At 52.9% G+C, this 20,558-nt stretch overlaps 1 protein-coding gene across 6 annotated transcripts in view; it reads right to left on the bottom strand.

The window, feature by feature from the left end:
- PXN (paxillin) overlaps nt 1-10,823 on the bottom strand; it is a 35,799-nt gene extending 24,976 nt beyond the window's left edge. For 3 of the 6 annotated variants that reach the window (XM_074296331.1, XM_074296364.1, XM_074296374.1), the window contains exon 1: nt 10,672-10,823. In XM_074296331.1, the coding sequence (XP_074152432.1) occupies nt 10,672-10,684 (13 nt within the window). In that variant the 5' untranslated portion in view covers nt 10,685-10,823. Of the gene's footprint in view, nt 1-4,733; nt 4,827-4,909; nt 5,076-10,671 lie in introns of those variants that run through there. The other 3 variants (XM_074296382.1, XM_074296347.1, XM_074296358.1) reach the window with 3 other exon arrangements.
- Nucleotides 10,824-20,558: the final 9,735 nt, after the last annotated feature.

The raw sequence follows: 20,558 nt of genomic DNA, 5'->3' as shown, positions 1-20,558 counted from the left end.
CAGACTTGAAAGCTCTAGAGCCACATCCCTTATAATTATGAGGACAGTCCAAATCCAAAATCAGCATTCAGGAGTTGCCTCGATCAAAGTCTCCCCAGGGATCCAATACCCCTTTCTCTAAGGCTGCCTCTATTAAGGGCCCTTTGGCATTGATCCCAGAAGCACGAGTTCTGAGTTCGAATCCTACCTCAATGGGCTGATTTCAGAAAAGCCGGAGAGACTTACAGGAAGTGAGTGAAGTGAGTGGAACCAAGAGAACATAGTACACAGTAACAAGACTATGTGACGATCAGCTACGAGGGACGGGGCTCTTCTCTGCAAAGAGGCGATCCAAGGCAATTCCAACAGACTTTGGATGGGGAGAACCATCCGCATCAGAATTATGGAGACTGAATGTGGATCAAAGCATAAAATTGTCACCTTTCTGTTTGCTTTTTCTTTCTCGTGGTTTTTTCTGGTCTGATCTTTCTTGCACAACACGGCACACAGAAATATATTTAGAAGGACTGTACAAACCTATATATCTGTATCAGGCTGCTTGCTGTCTTGGAGAGGGGAGAGGAAAGGGAGGAAGGGAAAAAAAAATTGGAACACAAAGTCTTACAAAAATGAGTGATGAAAACTACATGTATTTGGAAAAACAAAATACTCCTGAAGGAAAAAAAAATCCCACAAATCCTACCTCATACTTGCTACCTGGGCAACCTTGGGCAAGTCACTTGCCAGTCACAACACAAAGAGACGGGACTAAATAAGCTCTGAGGTCCCTTCCAGATCTAATTCTATGTCTAATTCTAAGTCTTCTGGTATTTAATGGGTTTTAATAAAGAAGCGATGACTCCTCAGGGTCCTCTCAGCTCTTAATTCAATTTAGATTGGATTTAGAAGCTCCTTCAAGGTTGGCCCCGTCTTCTCCAAACTCTGGCTCTTTCTGTTGTCCTGTGGGAAATGGCTGCCCCCAAGGAGTCTAGGCTGCCCGGCTCTTCCTTAAAGTTTCTTAAAATACCGCAGGTGAGAATCCTTTGTCCTTGTTAGCACTAAATAAATAAAGTGAGCTTTTAAGTTGCTCTGTGTTATCTCTTCATGCCGTATTTTTTTCACTTTTTTGTATAGTTAGTGTTGTATTTAACTGACACCATAACTGATGTCTTTCTAGAGTACAACCTTTCAAGGAAATGGTGAAAATTTGACTTTTCCTTAAAAACTGCTGAAACTTCCCCGCTCCTAGACTTGCTTAACTTCGGGGGCTAAGAGGCAGGCAGAGCTTCCCATGGTGAAAAGGCGAAAGCCCGCCTGGGAAGAGGCCGGAGTAGCTGGCCTTTGGCTAAGCGCTGGGCTGACCATCCTGCTCGGGCCGGAGACGTCCCCACCTTGACTCCTGCCTGAAGCGGGGCAGTGACCCAGAGTCCTCAGTCTCACTCCCTCATGACCAGTGACGGTCCAGCAGGCAGCAGGTGACCAGGCGGCCTCCACGTCCTGGGAATAAACTGTTCCCACCCGCCCATTCCTCCAGGGAGCCCACCGTGTGGGCTTCAGCTTCCCGGAGCCACGGCTGGACAGCAAAGCTGGGAGCAAAGTAGATGAGCAGCCCTCGCACAGAACCCCCACAGAGTGGGGCTCGGACCGCTGGAGGTGCAGGGAGACCGGGCCGGGGAACGCCGCTGGGGGCTGCCTGTGGAGCCTGCCGTCCCAGCTCTGAGGGGCATCTCTGGTCCCAGTCTTTCCCAGAACCCTGGCACGTGTGAGCAGCCTGCTCAGTCTCGGTGCCCCCGGATCGCCGCAGGCCCCTCTCCCCTCGCCAGTGTGGCTGACGGGCCCTGCGTCCTCAGGCGGGTCAGAGTCAGCCTCCTCTGAGTCACTGTTCGATGGTTTCCAAGTATTTCTCCCAAACCCAATACCAGTCCCTGCTCGGCCCCAAAAGGGGCTTCACACGCCTCGGCTGGAACCTCGAGCCCCGAGTCACATCATATCGGCCACAGGTAACAGGAGGATGCCCAAGAGGCCTAAAGACAGAAGCAGCCCCAGACCCGGAGTCACCGGTTTAGATAAATCCCTTTTCTCTGGGCCTCAATCCCTCATCTGTAAAATGGGGATAAGAAAACGGGATCAGCTTTGGAAGATTCTAGGGAGGATGAGGCAGCTGGGAGGACGGTGTGTCATGATGATGGCAGTCCCAGCCAGAGATCCCCAGGCCCAAGGGCCTCAGCCGCCAGGAGCTGCTTTGGGGGTTAATTATTTCTCTTTCCACTCTTCCAGCACATGCAGGATGCACCGGACACCCTCTCACTTCACATCCCACTTAATCACTATCAATCTACTCCACTGATGTATTCTATTAAGCAACCACAGTGAGAAAGAGGAAGAGGACAGGAGGAAGGAGGAGGGAAAGAAGAAGAGAAGAAGTGGGGAAGAAGAGAGGGGGAAGAGGAAAGGGAGAAGGTAGAAGAAGAGAGGAGGAGGAGGAGAAGGAAAAGAGGAAAAGGAGGATGAAAAAGAGGGAGAAGAAAAGGAGGGAGAGGAGGAGGAGGGAGAAGACAGTGGGATTCAGGTAGGCCGCCTCTATGTGTGGTCACATCACAGCCCCGCTCAGGGAGGCTCCGGGGCCAAGGAGAGCAGAAGCCGGGTGCGGCCAGGTTCTTGCTTTTGAGTGTTGAGGCTCCTGAGGCCCAGAAAGCTGCTGTGACTGGTCTGGAGCACTGGAATCCCAGGGCTGTGCCTGCTGCCCGGCTGTGCCCACTGCCTGGCTCTGGCCTCAGATTATACAGAGGCAGCTCCTGTGCTCCCTCCTGTCCCAGTTTCCCTTTGGAACTGCCCCTCTCTCTCTCTCTGTAGTGAGGGCCCAGAGAAAAAATAAGGAATTGGGAACTGACCGGCCCATTCAGAAAACCACCCTGGACAACAGACACGTCTGGCGGGGAAGGAGAGAAGAGGGGGCGCGGCTGGGAGTGGGGGCCGAGCAGGCCCCAGAGTCGGGAAGACGCGGTTCCAGTATTTATCAAATGCCAGGCGTGGACCAACACTGGCTGTGTGACCCTGGGCACGGGGTGTCCCTAAGACTAGAAAGCTGCAATCCTCAATCAGCGGAGGGGATTTCCACACAAGGAATTCTCCACTCTGACAAAATCACAGCCTTCCCGCGTCTATGGCAGGGTCCTCTCCTACAATAACCGGCAGCTATACGGGGCAAAGCTGGCAGAGGGGATTCTCGGGCGCACAGAAAGGTTAACTGAACCGGGGTCCCCAGGAAAGCCGTGGGATCCTGACTCCCAGTCCAACCTTCCCCAGGCAGACGCACCCGCCGGGCCGGGAAAGATTTCTGATAGAGGAGGCCACTTACGGGCTTGGGGAGAGGCTCAGAGGCAAGCTGGACCAGAACAAAGACTGGGGAGAGCGCCCAGGAGAGAGGGAGCAGCTCCCTGTATGAGCACCATGGCCGAGGATTTCTCAAAGTCCTCAGGACAAGCTGGGAGAAAGGAAGTCCTCTTGAAATTCAATTTCTTCTGGCCCCTGTGCACAGTAGGCACTTAGGAAATCCCGTTGCACGGGCTGGGCTACAGGCTGACCAGGCCTCTGGGGAGCCGCCTTCTCCTTGGGAGCGACTTGTTCCACGGGTGAGGAGGGAGCAGGCCCCCTGGAACCGGGGGCCCCGAGCCGGCAGCCAGTGAAATGTGCTGAGTTGGGACAGCGCGGTCTCGCAGGAGGCTTCAAAGGGCCAATTGTGAAGCGGCTTCCCGCCATTCGGCAGAGAAGTGGCAGCGGGCAGGCAGACATTTCTGGACCAGGACAATATGACACTTTGTTCCTCCCGATTGTTGCAAAATTTCTCCCCTCACTTTTTAAAAAGGTCAATAATCTATTTTTCCAAGTGGAGAGAAGCGTGCTGAGGCCATTTTCTCCTAAAGGTGCCAGAGAGTCCCTGGGACCAGTGGACCGGCAGAATAACCGGATGGGCACTTAGGGAGCGTCCCTTTGGGAGTGGGGAGAGGGCGGAGCAGAGAGAGGAAAGGGGAAACTGAGGCTTGGGGAGCGGCCTCATCCCACAGCTAGCTCGGCCCCGGCTCCCGAGCTGCTCTGGACCCTCCTCCTGCTGCTGGAACCCAGAGACGGGAAGGGGAGCTGCAAGAGCCAACTTGCCCCAACGCACCCTGGCGAGGGAAGGCTTGGATGGGAATAGGAGAAATGACCGGTGAGGGAGAACACTCGCCCGGGGGGTCCGAGAGAGGAGACGGGGAGTCTGGCGGCTGGGGACGGCTGCTCAAGGGTGTGGAAGGACAACCCGGAAAAAGAAAAGAAGCTGGAAACCCGAGTCCCGGGAAGGGGACAAGGAAGGGTGGCTGGGATGGAAAGAGGCAGGCTGTGAGGAAGCCATGCCTGACAGGCACTGGGGAGAGCTGGAGGGCGTGAGAGGGAAGGAAGGCCGGCGGACGCTGCCCCTCCTCCTCCCCATCACCCCAGGGGTGACAACGGCTTCCAAGTTCTCCTTGGAGGGTGCTCAGAGGGATGGGCCTGGCATCCCGCTACTGGGGGAGTCCTGTGCCCCCCCCGGGCTAAGAGGCCTCCCCAGGCACCCCCACCCCTCTCTGGACCCACTCATTGAACTCCCCCAGTGCAAACAGCTGGAAACGAGCCCCCCCACCGCACCCCCTCCAAAAACACGAGCGGCAAACATGGGCGGCTGTTTCTGCCAAGTTAAGCTCGGAATTAGCTGCATTCCATTTCATTAAAACAATTACCTGAGAGCCGGCCAAGAATGACACAAAGCTTCCTCCCGGCCCCCCAGGAACGCCGCCTGCTTCCCGTGTCAGCGGCAGAGAGCGAGCCCGGGACACACGCTCCCAGGGGGACCGTCCCCACCACGTGACCGCTGAGGAAACCTCGGGCAACACCCCGTCCCCGGGGGAGCACTCACCTCGCTCTGGGAGCCGGGGGCGACCTCGGGGGCCTTCCCAGCGGGGCTTCCCCGTGCCAGGAGGGTGCCAAGCGGCTCTGACTCAGCATGAGCAGGGCCCTTGAGCACGGGGCTGGCGGCTGCGAGGGTCAGGCTCTGGGCCCTTCTGGCCCCTGCCCCCTCTCAGTCCCGGGGGCTGCTGGGCTGGCCCCTGATAAGGCCCTGCATGACGTGGAAGCATCGGCATTCCTCCCCGCCCCCTCGGCCCAGACTCTCCCGGGCTCCCAGCCTACAACCAGCCCGGCTCCAGATCACACTGGACGGAGCAGCCCGAGATCACCCCTCTCCAGCAGAGCCAGCCCGGAGCCAGCCGGGTCCAGACGGACCCGGGGAGAGCAGCCCCTGCTTTTGGAAGCCCTCGGTGGGCATTCTCTCCCTGCAGCCCGAGGCTCGGGGTCACCCAAAGGGCTGACCTGGACACCTCCCCCAGGACGGCAGAGTGGGACCTCACACAGTCCACGGGACGTTGCCGTCAGGGAGGCTCGGGTGCGAACTCCACTTCAGAGATTAGCCGGTGGTCCTGGATGGCTCATGTACCTGACCTACAAGCCGAGCCAGGCGGCCTTTCAGAATGGATCTCTGTCCGTGACAGCTCATCCTTGGAGTCCTCTATCCAGGACTTCCCAGGTCAACCCTGGGGGCCACAAATTCTTATCATTCCCATTTCACAGATGAGGAAAGCGAGGCTCAAATTTTAGTGAGAGACACAGAGTCCTGGCAAAGGTGATGATTCTTTATCTAGCACTCTGTTCCCTGACACCCACCCTCGCAGGCAGGGAATGACTGTGTGCCAGCTATGGGGAAGGGGAGGGCCCGTGACACTGGCCTTGGCCCATCCATTCCCATCAACAGCCCGTCTGTCTGCAGGTTTAAATCCGTGCACGATATTCCCACTATCTCCCCAAAGGCCAGAGAGCAAACCGAAAACAGGAAAGCCTCTGGGATTCTCAGGCCCGAAGCTGAAAGGGAGCTCAACGGACACTCACATAAACAGGAATCGTCCCTTCCCCCACATCACAGACAAGCGAGGGAAGCCTCCAGGGGAAGGGGCGCTGGCTTCCAAGGGAGCCAGTCCCACCTGGAGGACTCTGCTGGAAACTTCCTTCCATCACCCAAAACCCACCTTTGCTGTTACTTCTCCCAGGCCATTAAAGAAGGACCAGAATGTGAGACTCTGAAGGGTCAAGCTGTGTCGATCCATACAGGACATTCCTCCCCGAAAGGCAGAGAGAACAAAGATGGCGGGAGGAACATTTGTATTTCAAAGTAAAACCGATGGTCAATTGATACCCGATAGGTAAAGACCAAGAGCCTCCTTCCCATTTTCTGAGAAGGACCTGGGACCAGATGAGAGGGCTTAGTCGCCTGAGAGCCCAAGTAAGCACCAGAGTGGGATTCGAACCCAGGACCTCTAAGCCCCACTCCAGTCCCCTTTCTGCTGCCTCGTGGAGCAGCAAAAGTCCAGAAGCGCTTCCCAAGAAAGGCCTGTGGGCTCCCTGAGAAGGACTAGCATCTCAGTAACACTGGGAAGTTCGCAGGATGCCTTTAGATAAGATTATCTCCCAGAAGAGGCAGCAGAGTTCCCAGTTTCCTGTACCCAGAGTGCCCTTGGTGGGGGAGTCCTTAAATGTGGACTCTGCTCTCGGGGGCCGCCGGGCAAGATGGGCTCCAGGGACTCCCTCACAGACAGGGGCACCGGCTCCGGCCCATGGCACCCCCAGGGCCCTGTGGCCCACCAGTGTCCCAAGACTCCTAGGGCCAGTCCTCCGCCCTCATGTAGGTGAGAGCCTGCCTGGGCCAAGGTCACATGAGAAGTGACAGGAGGCTCCAGGGCCCTCGCCTCCAAGTGCAGCAGGCCCTTTACCACAAGATCTTAGCCACAGGTCCCCAGAACTCATTTCAATCTAATTCAGCTCCAGGAAACATCTCCCAAGTTCCTTTTGTGCTGGAGATAAGAGAATGACAAGAGTTCCCGCCTTCAGGGAACTTACAGTGAGCACAGTCTAAGTCAGAGGAAAGACTGGATGTTCCAGGCTTAAGGGGAAAGGCCTAATTAAGTGCTCTGGGCGGGGCAGAGGGGTTGCCCAATGGGTAGAGTGCAGGCCCTGGAGTCAGAGGAACCTGAATTCAAATCCTGCCTCAGGCGCTTACTAGCCACTGGACAAGTCTTCTGACCCGAAAGGCCTCCAAAAACATACTCTGGGAAAGTCAGACCCTGGACTTGGGGGCCTCGGCCTGGAGCCAGGAAAAGCATAATGGGACTCAGGGTCACAGCCTGAGATGAGGAAATTTTCCGGAGGGGAAATGATCTGTCCAGCTTCAGGCCGGAAGTGATTATAGCAGGGCTAGAATTTGAACCCAGGACCCCAGCCTTTAAGGCTACTGGTTTGATTCACTAAAGCGGGTGGCTGTTTTCTCACCTCTTAGGAAACTCCAGTGTGGGTAGAAGCAGAAATACTGGATCCTCTCTAGACCCAGGATGCACATGGGCCTGACTTAACGGGAGCAAACCTTTCTTAGGCCTCCAGGTCTGGCCCTCAGGGGGCTCACGGTCTTCTAGAAGGCCCAGGACCATGGGAAATAAACATCCAATGGAGTGCCCAGCTCTAGGGAGACCTGGATCGGGGCCGAGGGGAGGGCGCCGGCCACTGCACTGGCTTAGGCGAGTCACTTCCCCAGACCTGGCAGCTGGGTGCCCCTGACCCCGGCCCGACACACAGAGGAGCCACAGACAGACTGCACAAAGTCCAGACTTTCCATGGAAACAGGGAGGTTCCACAGGCCCGGGCTGCCTGAGGCAACTCCCCTGCCCCCCGACAGGACAATAAGGCTCTGTCTTCTAAAGGGTCAGAGCTTCTGGGAAGCTGAAAGATGACAGATCCAGATTGTGGAGGCCAGTGGGCAATGCCAACAGCTGCTGGGCCCCTCGCAGGGGCCTGGGAGGGCTCCGAGCTCAAAGGATGGGATTGGGCTGAGCCCCTGGCCCCCTAAAGGCCGTTTCCTGGGTGTAGTCCCCAGGGCAGGCGTTTCATGGGGAACAATTCAGCGCCGCCACCCCCCCCTTAGTCACCCAAGCCAGAAAGCCGGCAGAGACATCCGCCCGTCCTCTAGACAGTAAATTATACGATCACCCTCAGACGGAGCCGGATGGATAACCTGGCAGGCTGTAATAATCATCGCCATCACGGGAGCGGATCCACGGGCTTGGCAAAGGCACAGCGTGTGTTACCTCAGTGGACCTGGAGCTTCCCGACCAGCCTGGAAGTCGGTGCTATAAAAACACACATTATTATAATTAAACCTATAGTGACTGAGAAAGCCCAGGCTGAGGCAGAATCCGAACTCGGATCTCGCTGACTCCTAGCCGCCTGGCGGCCCTCGAGCCCATTTCAGAGAAAAGGACGCTGGGGGTCCGGCCCAAAGGGGCGCAGGCGGAAGGCAGCCAGCCGAGGCGCCTCGTGAGGTTTCGGTCGCTTGGAACCGAGAATCGGGGAGGACCGAGAGGGAGCAGGTCAGGGATGTCACCCGCACTCGGGTGCCATGGAAACTCCATCCAGGGACACCGGCCAGGAGGCTCCGCCAGGAAGCACCAAACCCAGCACTAAGCAGCTAGCAGCGGCGTGGGGCTGAGGGGAGGCCGGCCGGCAGGGCTGGACGCCGTGTATTTACGTCCTCTGCCCGAGCGAGGGGAGAGTTATAAATTTGTTACTTATTAAACAACACATGGCCGCTCCGTCTGTCACAGGCCGCTCCGGGGAGGGAACGTTTCTCCAGTTATTTTCCAAAAACAAAAGTCTGGCTGCAGAGATTCTGCCCCCTCCCATCCCACCCCACCCCCCGCCGGCCGGCCAAAAAGAAAAAAGATGGCTCAGGAGCTCGCCAATGGGGCTCCCAGGCCAGAGCTCTCTGGGGAGGGGAAAATAAAAACACGAGACCCGTGCGTCCACCCTCAGAAAAACAGCTGACAGCCAAGTCCGGGAGCAGCCAGCCAGAAAGGCCGAGGGGCCGGGACCCGGGGCCGGGCACATTCCTCTGCCCTCCCTCACCACGGCGAGCGGCCCCGAGGGCTCCTGGGAGCACAGCTGCGCCCAGATCCGGGCCATCTCGAGCTGCTCCCCCGGCCCCAACCTGTTCCATCTTTCCTTTCCGGGAGTAACTGTTCCTTTCCCTACATGGAGGAGGAGGAGGAAGTGTGAGAGGGCAGGCGTCCAGGCCCTCGGCTACAGCTCCAGTCCCTCCAACACCACAGAGGAACAGGCTGGAAACAGCCTGGGACGGTCAAGAGGTCACAGCCCCAGAAGTGTCGCCCACCCGGGGAGGGAGCCCGGCGCCCACAGGTCACTGACTCCAGGGCTGCCCTCCTCTGCCAGGTCTCGGAGGCCATGGGAGGCGCCCACTGTGCGCTGGGCGGGAGATGCCAAAGGAAACCGCTCCTGCCGCCCAAGGGGGGACAGATAAGGAAATATTGAAAACTCACACAGCTGGGAGCAGAGAGTGCTGGGAAACACAGAGGGGGCGGCGTACCCAGGAAGGGGCCCCCAGCGCTAGCCCAGTGCCCCGCACACAGTAGGTGCTTAATAAACGCTTCCTGGGCTGTTTGCTGGAGCTGTGCTGAATGGAGGGCGGATTTCCAGGGGATGCAAGGGATGAAGGGCCCTGAGAAGGGGCCCAGGGCGTCTAGAAGACGATACAGAGGAGCCAACAGGACCCGGGGGCCCGTTCACCTTCAAGGAAACCGAGTGCCCGTGGGCTTGCCCAGGAGGGAGCGGGCGCCCCCGCCCCGCCCCGTAACCGCTCCCAGAGGGGCAGTGTCCCAGACTTCCCCGGGACATCCCCGGTTTCCAAGGAAAACTACCTGCAGGGGCAGCGGCGGCACGTCGGGGCGGGAGGACCGGGATGTGGGGCCGGGACACCCCGGAGCAGGGCGGCCCACAAGGGGCAGGGAGGAGCCCCTCCCCCGCCGGACGCTCCCGTGCCCACAAACAGCCCCGGTGTCACTCAGACCTGGCGCCGGGGGAGGGGGGAGGCCGTCTGTCCCACTCAGCGGGAGCAGTCACTCCCGCTCACTCTCCCGGCCCTGCGCGCTAACTTTCCCCGCTCCGCGCCGGGGAGGGGGCTCCAGGGCTCCCGGCCCGTCCCAGCAGCCGGGGGGGGGGGGGGGGGGGGGGAGGGGGAGGCAGTGAGCTCCGGCCGCCCCTCTTGGGGGGTCCGCCAGTCCCGAGGGGAGGGGGAGGGGTGCGGCCCCCAGCTGGGGGGGGCATCCCGGCCCAGCCCCCTCACATCCCGGCAGTCTCCCGGGGGAAACATGGACCGTCTCCCCAGAGACCCCCGCGGCACAGGGCCGGCACTCCCAAGGGGCCCCCAGGGAGAGGCTCATTCAACCTGTAAGCGAGCCCCCCGCCCCAGCCTCAGGTGGGAGTCCCCGCCGGGAGCGCCCCCTTCCCGGTCCCAAGTTCAACTCCCCAGGACTGGGGGGGAGGCTAGTGAGGGGGGTGGGAACTACCGGGGGGCGGGGGGCGGCTGGCCTGCGGGCCCAGACCCCCGGCGCCGGGAGGTGCTGGGGCGGGGGCGCGGGGGGGAGGGGGGATCCCAAAGCTCGTTAGAAGTGCCGGGGGGGGGGGGGGCTGCCAGCGGCCGGCCAGTCCGGGGGGTCCCCAAGCCCGCCCCGTGAGGCGGCGGCGGCGGGGGGTGGGGGCCCGGTCCCGCGTGGGCCGCGCACTCACCGAGGTCGTCCATGGCCGGGCCGCTCTCCGGGCTCTCCCCGCTCTCCGGGCCGCTGGAGCTCTCTCTCCGCCCCGCAACTTTTCCGCCGCCGCGGCGAGCTTGGCCCGGAGCGCGCCCGCGCCCCCGCGTGTCCGCCCGCGCGCGCACGCCCCGGCACCGCCCCCTGCGCGCGCGCGGAGCCCGGCGGGGGAGGGGCTTGCGTGGGCGCTCCCGGCGCGGGCCCGCGGCCCCGGGCGCCCCCTGCCGGACGCGCGGCACCTCCCCGCGTGGGGCCGCCCCCCGCCGAGACGCGGGCTCGTCCCTGCGCGCACCCGCCACGTGCGGCGCCCCCTGGAGACGCGGAGAGGCGGTCCCCTCCCCCCTCCCACGTGGGAGGCCCCCAGACACCGAGCCTTGTCCCGCACTCCACGTGGGAGCCTCCCACAAAACCCATGTGTAAGGGGCCTTTGCTATACACGCCGGGGACACCCCCCCCACATAGCCACGTAGGAGCCCCCAACACCACTCCCCGGGGCGCCCTCCACGGAGACGGAAATCGCCGTCCTCTAGACCCTCCCCAAATCGAGCCTTGGGGGCTGCCCATATAGGAAGACCTCCCCATGCCCATCACCTGGGAGACCCCCGATATCCCCCCCCACCAATAAGAACCACTCTCCTCAGTCCATCCAAGACCTCCCCTTCCCGCAACACCATGTGAGGGACAGACACGGGGGTCCCTCGGACACCCCCTACACGTTTCCCCGCCCACCACAAAGGCTCCACCCAGGGCCACGGGCACCCTCCGGAACCACGGGCACCCTCCATCCGCGCCTCTGGGAACATCCCCGGGCACCCAGCTCCGGCTGCCGTACCCAGAACCCACTTCTTAGCCACCCATATAATGTGGGTGTCCCCCTCCCCCTCCCTGTGCGTGTGGGCGCCCCGGGCGCGTGAGAAGCCGCTTCAGAAATCGGCCCTGGGGCATCCCATCCCCCTCCGCCGTGTGGGAGCCCTCCGAGACCCAGCAGCAGGGCCGGCCCACTGGGCTCCCTGCCCCCCAAAATCCGAGCACGCGGCAACAACAAGATTGCACCGGGCCGGTTCTGAGGGACGCGGCCAGGCCCGAGGGTCCTGTGAGGGAGAGAGCCCTCTGCACCCCGAGGGGCCGGGACCGAGGGGGGGGCACAGCACAGCATCCTCCTCTGTTGTTTCCCTGCATTTTTTTTTTCTCATTTTTTCCCTTTCTGAGCTGATTTTTCTTAAACACTGATAATTGTAGAAATAGTTTTAGAAGAACTGCGTTTAACATGTATTGATTGGTTTGGGAGGGGGTGGGGAAAGAGGGAGAGAAAAAAAAAAGTTGGAACACAAGGTTTTGCAAAGGGGAATGCTTATATTTTGAAAATAAAAGGCTTTTTAAAAAAACTACACACATCCTACCCAGAATCCCCACCCCCACCCAGCGTGGGAGCATGATTGAGGATCTTGAAGCACAAGCGCTCCCAGCAAGGCGCTGGAGTGGTTAGCGGGTCCTTACTTCAGCTCATTTGACAGGGGAGGAAACTGAGGCAATGAGGTAAAGTGATTGCCCTGGGTCACCCGGCTCCTAGGTGTCCGAGGTCATTTTTGAAATCCCATCTTCCTTATTCCAGGCGCTGTATTCTATCCAAGTCTTGTATCCAGGATGCAGTTCTGAGAGGGGGTGGGTACATTATTATCTGCCTCTGAAGAGGAGGGAGACTGGAAGTTTTGTACTGGCCAAAACGATGGGGTCCTGCTACTGGTCGGTTTGGATAATAAAGGCCGGAGTGTGGTCCCCTCAGCTCTCCCTGGCGTTATCCATCTCCATCAAAGAGGCTCTTGGGAGTATGGCTTACCTCATCACTACAAACCCTGCTGTGTATTTGGGTGAGAATCCCCAAAATGGCTTTGGGGAAGCAAGATCACAGGAGATACAACTGCAGGTTTTTAGTACAGGATCTTACAGTTTGAGAGACAACTCAATAAAGGAACCACTTTGGGGACCCCTCCTTGTGGCTTCCTCCTGACCCCTGCCTCATTCTCCAGCTTCCCCACCCCTGACTGAGAAATGTGCATCAGCTGAATATAATCCAGGCAATTTCATGCTTAGAAATGACTGTACAAGCAAGACTGGAGGCCAGAAAAGTGACCTCAGAAGTGAGGTCCTGCCCTAAAGGGAAGCAGTCCCCACTCTGGGGCCGAACTGGCCAGATGTATGTGAGACTCCTCTGCTCACGAAATCATCAATCAGGGCCATAGGCTCAAAGCTTGGGGGACCCCCAAGATCACCAACTGAAAGCCCTTATTTAAAATTTTATATTGATGGCTTTTGTTTTTTACCCTTTAGATCTCCCAACACATTCCCCTTTCCTCCTCCCAGAACTTTATGAGAGTTCAGCAAAACGAACCAATATGTCAAAATTAATTCTGATTTTACCGGCAGCATGTATCACCTCCTGTAGGAAATAGGGGGAGGTATATTCTCCTATCTCTTCATGTTTTCTCCCTGAGCACTGGAACCTCCTTTCTGTATGCTCAGTATTTAGCACAGTGCCGGCCACAAAGTAGGAAATTAACAAATGTTGATTGGCTCGTTGGTTAATTGATTGATTGGTTGACTGATGTCTACTGGAGGAGCACCTGAGTCATTCAGTCTTCATAACATTAGTTTCAATAGTCGTTACTTTTATTGTTCTCTCTCTTCCTTTTAATTAGTTTGTCTTCCCACTGGCCACTATTTGTTTAACCACTCTCCAAGTGAGGGCATCTATTTTGTATCCAGTTCTTTGCTACTAAAAATATTTTGGTTTATATCAGGACTTCCTTTTTTTTTTTTTTTTTTCCCTTGAGGAGATATAAACATACCAGTAGAATCTTTAGATCAAAAGATACAAACATTTTAGTCTTTTTCTTCACTCAATTCCTAATTGCTTTGTAAAATGACTGGATTCACAGCTCCACCAATAATGTATAAGTGTTCCTGTCTACAAGTCCTCCAGCAATGGTAAGCTCCACCCTAGTCATTTTACTGAGGTCGATGTGAAAATAGACTTAGAGTTCTTAGTTATTTTTTAAAAGCTTTTTTATTTTCAAAATATATGCACAGAGTTGTCAACATTCACTCTTGTGTTCCAAGGTTGTTTTTTTTCTCCCCAACCCCTCCCTTAGCTGGCAAGTAATCCAATATATGTTAAACACATGCAGTTCTTCTATACTTATTTCCATAATATCATGTTGTACAAGAAAAATCAGATCAAAAAGGGAAAAATGAGAAAGAAAGCAAAAAGCAAGCAAACAACAACAAAAAGTGAAAATACTATGTTGTGATCCACCCTCAATCCCCACATTTGTCTTTCTGGATGCAGATGGTTGTTTCCATCACAAGTCTATTAGAACTGGCCTGAATCACTTCAATGTTAAAGAGCCACGTCCATCAGAATTGATCATCATATAGTCTTGTTGTACAGTGATCTGGGTCTGCTCATTTCACTCAGCATCAGTTCTTGTAAGTCTCTCCAGGTCTTTCTGAAATCATCCTGCTGGTCATTTCTTATAGAACAATAATACTCCATATGAATATACATTCATGTACCACAATTTATTCAGCCATTCTCCAACTGATGGGCATCCACTCAGTTTCTAGTTTCTGGCCACTACAAAGAGGGCTGCCACAAACATTTTTGCACATATGGGGCCCTTTCCCTTCTTTAAGATCTCTTTGGGGATACAGACCCAGTACAGATACTGCTGGATCAAAGGGGATGCACAATTTGATGACTTTTTGAGCACAGTTCCATATTGGTTCCAGAAAGCCAACCCCCTAATTTTAGAGAGGAAAAAACCTCTGGAGCCCTAGAAAGATGAAGTGATTTGCCCAGATGGTCAAATAGAACTTAACTCTAAGTCTGAATCACATAACCTCCCTACTATTTATTAAGCCCCCTTTAATAGAAAACCAACACTATTCTAGTTCATTTTGGGTGGCATTAGGGGTACAAATTAGTAGTTTATTTTTGAGAAATCAGCCTCCACTACACAAGTATTTATTAAGCTTCTTTTAATAAGCTTAATTATTAAGGCCCTGGGGATGCAAAAGCCAAAAAGGATAGCAGTCTCAATCCTCCAAGGGCTCAAATTGTACTAATGTAATCTCAGAAAGCCGAATAAACTGTGACTTACTGTTGGTTTAGTCATTATAATATCTTGGCCAAGTCACTTATCTCTGAGTCTCAAAAAGATAATGAGGGAGGAAAGAATTTCAGGGGCACTTTATATCAACAAAGGAAATTTCATCAATGTCCTGAAGAAATAAAGAGATCAATAACACCTTAAGGTTAAAATGGAACAAACTCCTTCCAAAAACCCTACTTGTTTCACTTATATTTGTAGTTACATCTTCTAAAGATTGGTTACCAAAGCCTTATATGGAGAAAAATCACAAAACAAAGTTGGAATTACCAAGACAAAATCTGCCATTTAAAGCATGGGAGACTCATAGTTTTTGAGTCTTGACAGTTCTTGAAATTAGGATTAGAAAAGTCTTTTAAATTCTGTTGAATCCTTAATTGTGATATTGCTTCCCAAAGCATTCTGGGGACTCTGCCCAAAAAATATATATATATACCATAAGGATTGTGAAGTGATTGAAATTGAGATTCCAAGGTGAGCCACTCTCCCAAGAGCCTCTTTGAAGGCAAATAAATGCAAATAAAGCTAGGGAAAGTAGACCAGCTCCACACTCCATTATACATTACACATTATGCATTATACAAAAGTGGCAACGACAGAATCCCAGAAACATGGGTGTCAGTTTGGCCAGATAAAACCTCCCTGATCTCCCTATAGTTCAAATGCACACAATAATAATGTACCCATTTCACAGAATTGCTCTTGGGCAGATTTCAAGTGCTGCCTCTATAAGGGATTTAGAACTAGAACAACATTAAAGATTATCTAATATAATCCTGTTGTTTTATGTCTAAGGAAATTCAGACCCAGCAAGAGCAAGTAGCTCTTTGGACAAGGTTCACAAAAGGTCACAGGTCAGGGTCACAGAATGCAAAATCTAAATGATTCCAGATTGAAACCTTTTTTCCCACTACACCAGTGGAAGGAACTAGATAGGTCATTGGTTTAATAAATATTTAAGAGGGCTCCAGGTAGAATGGTAAGGAAATGAGCTGACTGTGGAGACAGAAGTCTAGGGTTCAAATCATGTGTCTGGGATGAACTCATGCTAGGCACTTGATACTTATCAAGACTGACTCCTTCTTTTCTTTGTATTCCATGTTGCCTAGCACTGTGCCTTGAATATAGACACTTTTCATAAATGGTTGTTGAATTCAGTTGGAATTGATGATCTTAGAGGATATGGGGGTGGGGAGAAGAGATGTATGAAAGAGCAGCTTCAGTCTTAACTGGGCATTGTGCCCATAGAGCCAACTAGAATGGACCTTGTTTCCTCCAGGGGAGAGAGAAAAAAAAAAAACAACCTAGAGAGGGAGGGAAGGAGAGGAGAGGAGGGAAAGAGGAAGACAGAGAGAGAGAAATAAATGGGGAGAAGAGAGAGAGAGAGAGAGAGAGAGAGAGAGAGAGAGAGAGAGAGAGAGAGAGAGAGAGAGGAGAGAGAGAGGAAGAGATGGGGAAAGAGAGGTGGGGGAGAGAGAAAAGTGAAAGAAATGTGAGAGACAGACAGAGAGATGAAAGAGCGAGACTGAGAGGCAAGATTCAGAGAAAGAGATATGGAGAGAGAAAGAATACCTAGTTGACCAACTGACCCAATTAAAACTGTGGATCTGAAAAGAATCAGGCTTGTCTGTTAATTAATTTAAAAAAACCAAAATAATATAGTTGATAATTGTGGAATAAAGGTCAAAATCTTACCCAACTCTGAAGATTTAAAGGGAACCTCAAATGAACAAAGAAAGAAAATGCTTTTGTCCAGACCTGCTGAAGTCCCCCAATATCTCACCTCCACCTTTGCTAAGCTGGATCAGACTATGCAAATGGTCCTGAGGTTTTTTGTTAAGTCACTTCTGGTACCCAAAAGTGTCCACTGAGCCTGTGATCTTTTGTATGGCTCTCTAAGGAGAGCCTAGGCTAGAGGGTAAGGGAAGGAAAGAAGGGATTCCCCAGGACTGAGGACATGATGGACTTCTGTCTCTCTGGAAGTCTGTATCCCAGGCCAATTCATTTAACCCCTTCTAGGCTGCAGTTGCCTCAGCTTGTCAAATGACGGTTTTGGAATAGAGCAAAGCTAAGGCTCCTTTGAGCCTGAAATCTTTGATCCAGACCTCAGTGGCCATCCATATTTTCAGGGGGTACGGAGGTATTGCAGAAATGACCTCCAGTTTTCTTCTGTAAAACACATACATGAAAAGCAAGGTTCTACACAGGAGCAGAATAGACTTCCTAAGGTCATGTGTCAGAGCAGGTCGAGTGCTGGACTTGGGAGTCAAGCAAAGGAATAAGCACATTAATCTAAGGCCATTCTAGATGAGGAAACTCCTCCCAGCAAAAGAAGTCTTGAGAAATAATTTTAGACAGTTATCCAAAGTATGAAGTGCATTGTTTAGAGTCACAAAGCCAGGACCTGTCAGAGGAGAGACTTGAATTCAGGTCTTCCTGGCTCTAGGGCCCACTCTCGATCCATTCCTAACACTCTTAAACTAAGAGTTTAAGATCATAGATCTGCTTCATGATCATAGAAAAATCATTTTCTAAATCTGTAAAAATTAGGAAGTTGGACTAAATAGCCTTTGAGGTTTCTTCCTGCTCTAAATTTCTTCATGCTCTAAATCTAGCCTCAATTTCCTTATCTGTAAAATAGGGAGAATAATGAAAACAGACTTGTTGAAGATCACACAAGAAAATGGAGTAAAGCATTCTGCGGACATTAAGGCCCCATGTAAAGGTCGGCTATTGCCTGAACTATGAATCCCTGGGAGAGAGAAGTCACTGTGGGATAGAGTTGTCAGGGAAAGAATATAAGCAGCAGGATCATAGAAGTGGGAGGGACCCCGGAGACTCTAACTCTACCTCCTTCCTTTTACAGGAGAGAGAACTGAGGCACAGGGAGAGGAAGAGATTTCCTCAAAACCTCACAGGTAGTTAGTTACATCTGAGAGGAGGATGGCCATTTCTTCCTCATGTCTGGAAACCACTCCCTACTCACCTCTTTATCTTAGAATCAATCTCTTGTTGAGATTCTAGATCTAAGATCAAGTATGACCTTCCACGGAAAGCCTTTCCTGACTCCCCTTAGCTGTTGTGGGTTTTTTGTTTTTTGTTTTTTTTGTTTTTTTTTCCTGAGGCAATCGGGGTTAAGTGACTTGCCCAGGGTCACACAGCCAGGAAACATTAAGTGTCTCAGACCAGATTTGAACTCGGGTCCTCCTGACTTTAGAGCTGGGGCTCTACCCACTGCACCTCCAAGTGCCCCTAGAACTTTCACTTGAGTCTATTGTGAGCAATCTTCTCTGCTGCCAGAGGTTCAGTTCTTTGAAGCTACTTTCTTCTCTGCGTGACTTGATTCCCCATGTGTGTGTCTGTGTCTGTATCTCCCTGTTGGACGCTGGATTTCCTACTAGATGAGCAGCTCCACTGCCATGGCTGGGGGGGAGGGGAGATGATGTGGAAATCAAGAGAAGAATCCTCATCATCCCCCACAGATGGATCAGAGTTATCAAATTCCACAAAGCCGTTGCCTCCAGTTGGCAAGCTAATCTCAAAAAAAAAAAAGTTTTTGTTGATGTAATTTTTCTACATCAGAATAGTTTCTTCCAGTATCCTTCTCCCACCCACTCCCAAGAGCCACCCATGTAACAAATGCAAACAAATCTAAGACTAAAAGGGGGGAAAGAGGGAGAAAAAAATCAATATTTCTGATCAAAACATTAAAAAGGCCTGGAAAAATGAGCGATTTGGAGGCCTTCCTCCTCTGCCAAAGGGTGGGTGGGAGGGGCTTCTCATATCTTTTATCTGAAATCATGTTTACTTTTTCTATTTTGCAGCGTTCACTTTCTTAGTTTGTTTTTTTTTAGGTTGTTCTTTTTCTTGACTTCCTTGTAATCGGTGAACATGTGGTTCCTTATTTCTCTCTGCATCCATTCACAAAGATCGCGCCATGTTTCTCTGGATTTCTCACATTCATCCCTTCTTCCCCCACATTCATCATTCAATTCTATCCACGGACTGCGATTTGCTCAGCCATTCCCCAGCTGATGGGCACCCACTCTCCTTCAATTCTCTGCTATCACAAAAAGAGTGGCTATAAATATTTTGGGGACTTTCTTCTTAGCAGTGACCTCCTGGGGCACACACCTACTAACAGAAGGTCAGTGCAGCAAGGGGCCATGGGAAATCTTCCACAGCCAGTGGGGGTTGCCCCTTCAAATTCAATCAAGGCATTTTATCACACTTTCTAAAGGGATGCATGGAATGTATAAGACTCCACACACTTAAAACACCTCATTATCTGCCTTTTACTTTCTGTGGAGTGGAGATAGAAGGTTGGGACGGGAGTTGGGGGTGTTACTCAGATACTATCTTTCATCTCTCCTTTCTGTCTCTCCCTCTTTCTCTTCTCTCCTTCCTTTCCTCCCTACCTCTCTTCTCTCTTTCTCTATCTCCTTCCTTCCCTTCCTCTCTGTGTTTGTCTCTCCCTCTCTCTTTTTTTCTCTCTCCTTCCTTTCCTTCCTTTCTCTCTCTTCCCTCCTTCCCTCCCTCCCTTCCTCTCTTTCCTTCTTTCTCCCTCTTTCTCTTCTCTCTCCTTCCCTCTCTCTTCCTTCCTCTCTCTCTTTCTCTCTCTTTGTGTCTCTTTTTTCCTCCCTCCCTCCTTCCCTTCCTCTTTCCTTCTTTCTCCCTCTTTCTCTTCTCTCTCCTTCCCTCCTTTCCTTCCTCTTCCTCTTTCTCTCTCTTTGTGTCTCTCTTTTCCTCCCTCCCTCCTTCCCTTCCTCTTTCCTTCTTTCTCCCTCTTTCTCTTCTCTCTCCTTCCCTCTCGCTTCCTTCCTCTTTCTCTTTCTCTCTGTGTCTCTCTTTTCCTCCCTCCCTCCTTCCCTTCCTCTTTCCTTCTTTCTCCCTCTTTCTCTTCTCTCTCCTTCCCTCCTTTCCTTCCTCTTTCTCTTTCTCTCTCTCTGTGTCTCTCTTTTCCTCCCTTCCTCCTTCCCTTCCTCTTTCCTTCTTTCTCCCTCTTTCTCTTCTCTCTCCTTCCCTCCTTTCCTTCCTCTTTCTCTTTCTCTCTCTCTGTGTCTCTCTTTTCCTCCCTTCCTCTTTCCCTTCTCTCTGTCTCTTCCTTTATCTATTTCCCTCTTGTCTCTTTCATAGAGAGAATACATACATCCACACACATGTACATGTTGCCTAGATTGTAAATTTCTTACAACAAGGACCATTTTTCCCTTTCTTTGAATGCTGATACTTAGCTGGGCACCTGAATGCTTTTTGATTTAGTGAACCTCAGGTCTTTGAGCCCCCATTTCCAGTCTCTTTCCATATGATTCTCACACAGCAACACGAGGGTCTTCAAACATACTCGATCTGGACTCAAAGACTAAAGGAATGACAAGAGCCATCAGAGCAGGGAGTGGGGAATGTTACTTGGAAGAGGTGAGATTGGAACCCGCTTCTGGAGAGAGGGAGAACTGGGGATCAGGAGGGGGGGGACCGGCTTCTGGAGAGAGGGAGAACTGGGGATCAGGGAGGCGGGACAAGCATTCCAGGAGGGAATGGTATGTGCTAAGGAATGCGGGCAGGAACAAACTCGTTGTGTGCCCCTTGAATTGAGGTGGAGATAGAAATGGTTCCAGCTGCTTCAAGGTCGCTCCTCCCACACCCATTTTACCCCAGAAGGAGCGAATTCAGAGAGCTAAAGGATCCTGGGACTTCT

The sequence above is a fragment of the Sminthopsis crassicaudata genome, chromosome 1, assembly GCF_048593235.1.
Source record: "Sminthopsis crassicaudata isolate SCR6 chromosome 1, ASM4859323v1, whole genome shotgun sequence".
NCBI classification, from domain to species: domain Eukaryota; kingdom Metazoa; phylum Chordata; class Mammalia; order Dasyuromorphia; family Dasyuridae; genus Sminthopsis; species Sminthopsis crassicaudata.
The sequence above is the reverse complement of the archived record's forward strand: the minus strand, read 5'-3'. Positions and strand labels throughout refer to the sequence as shown.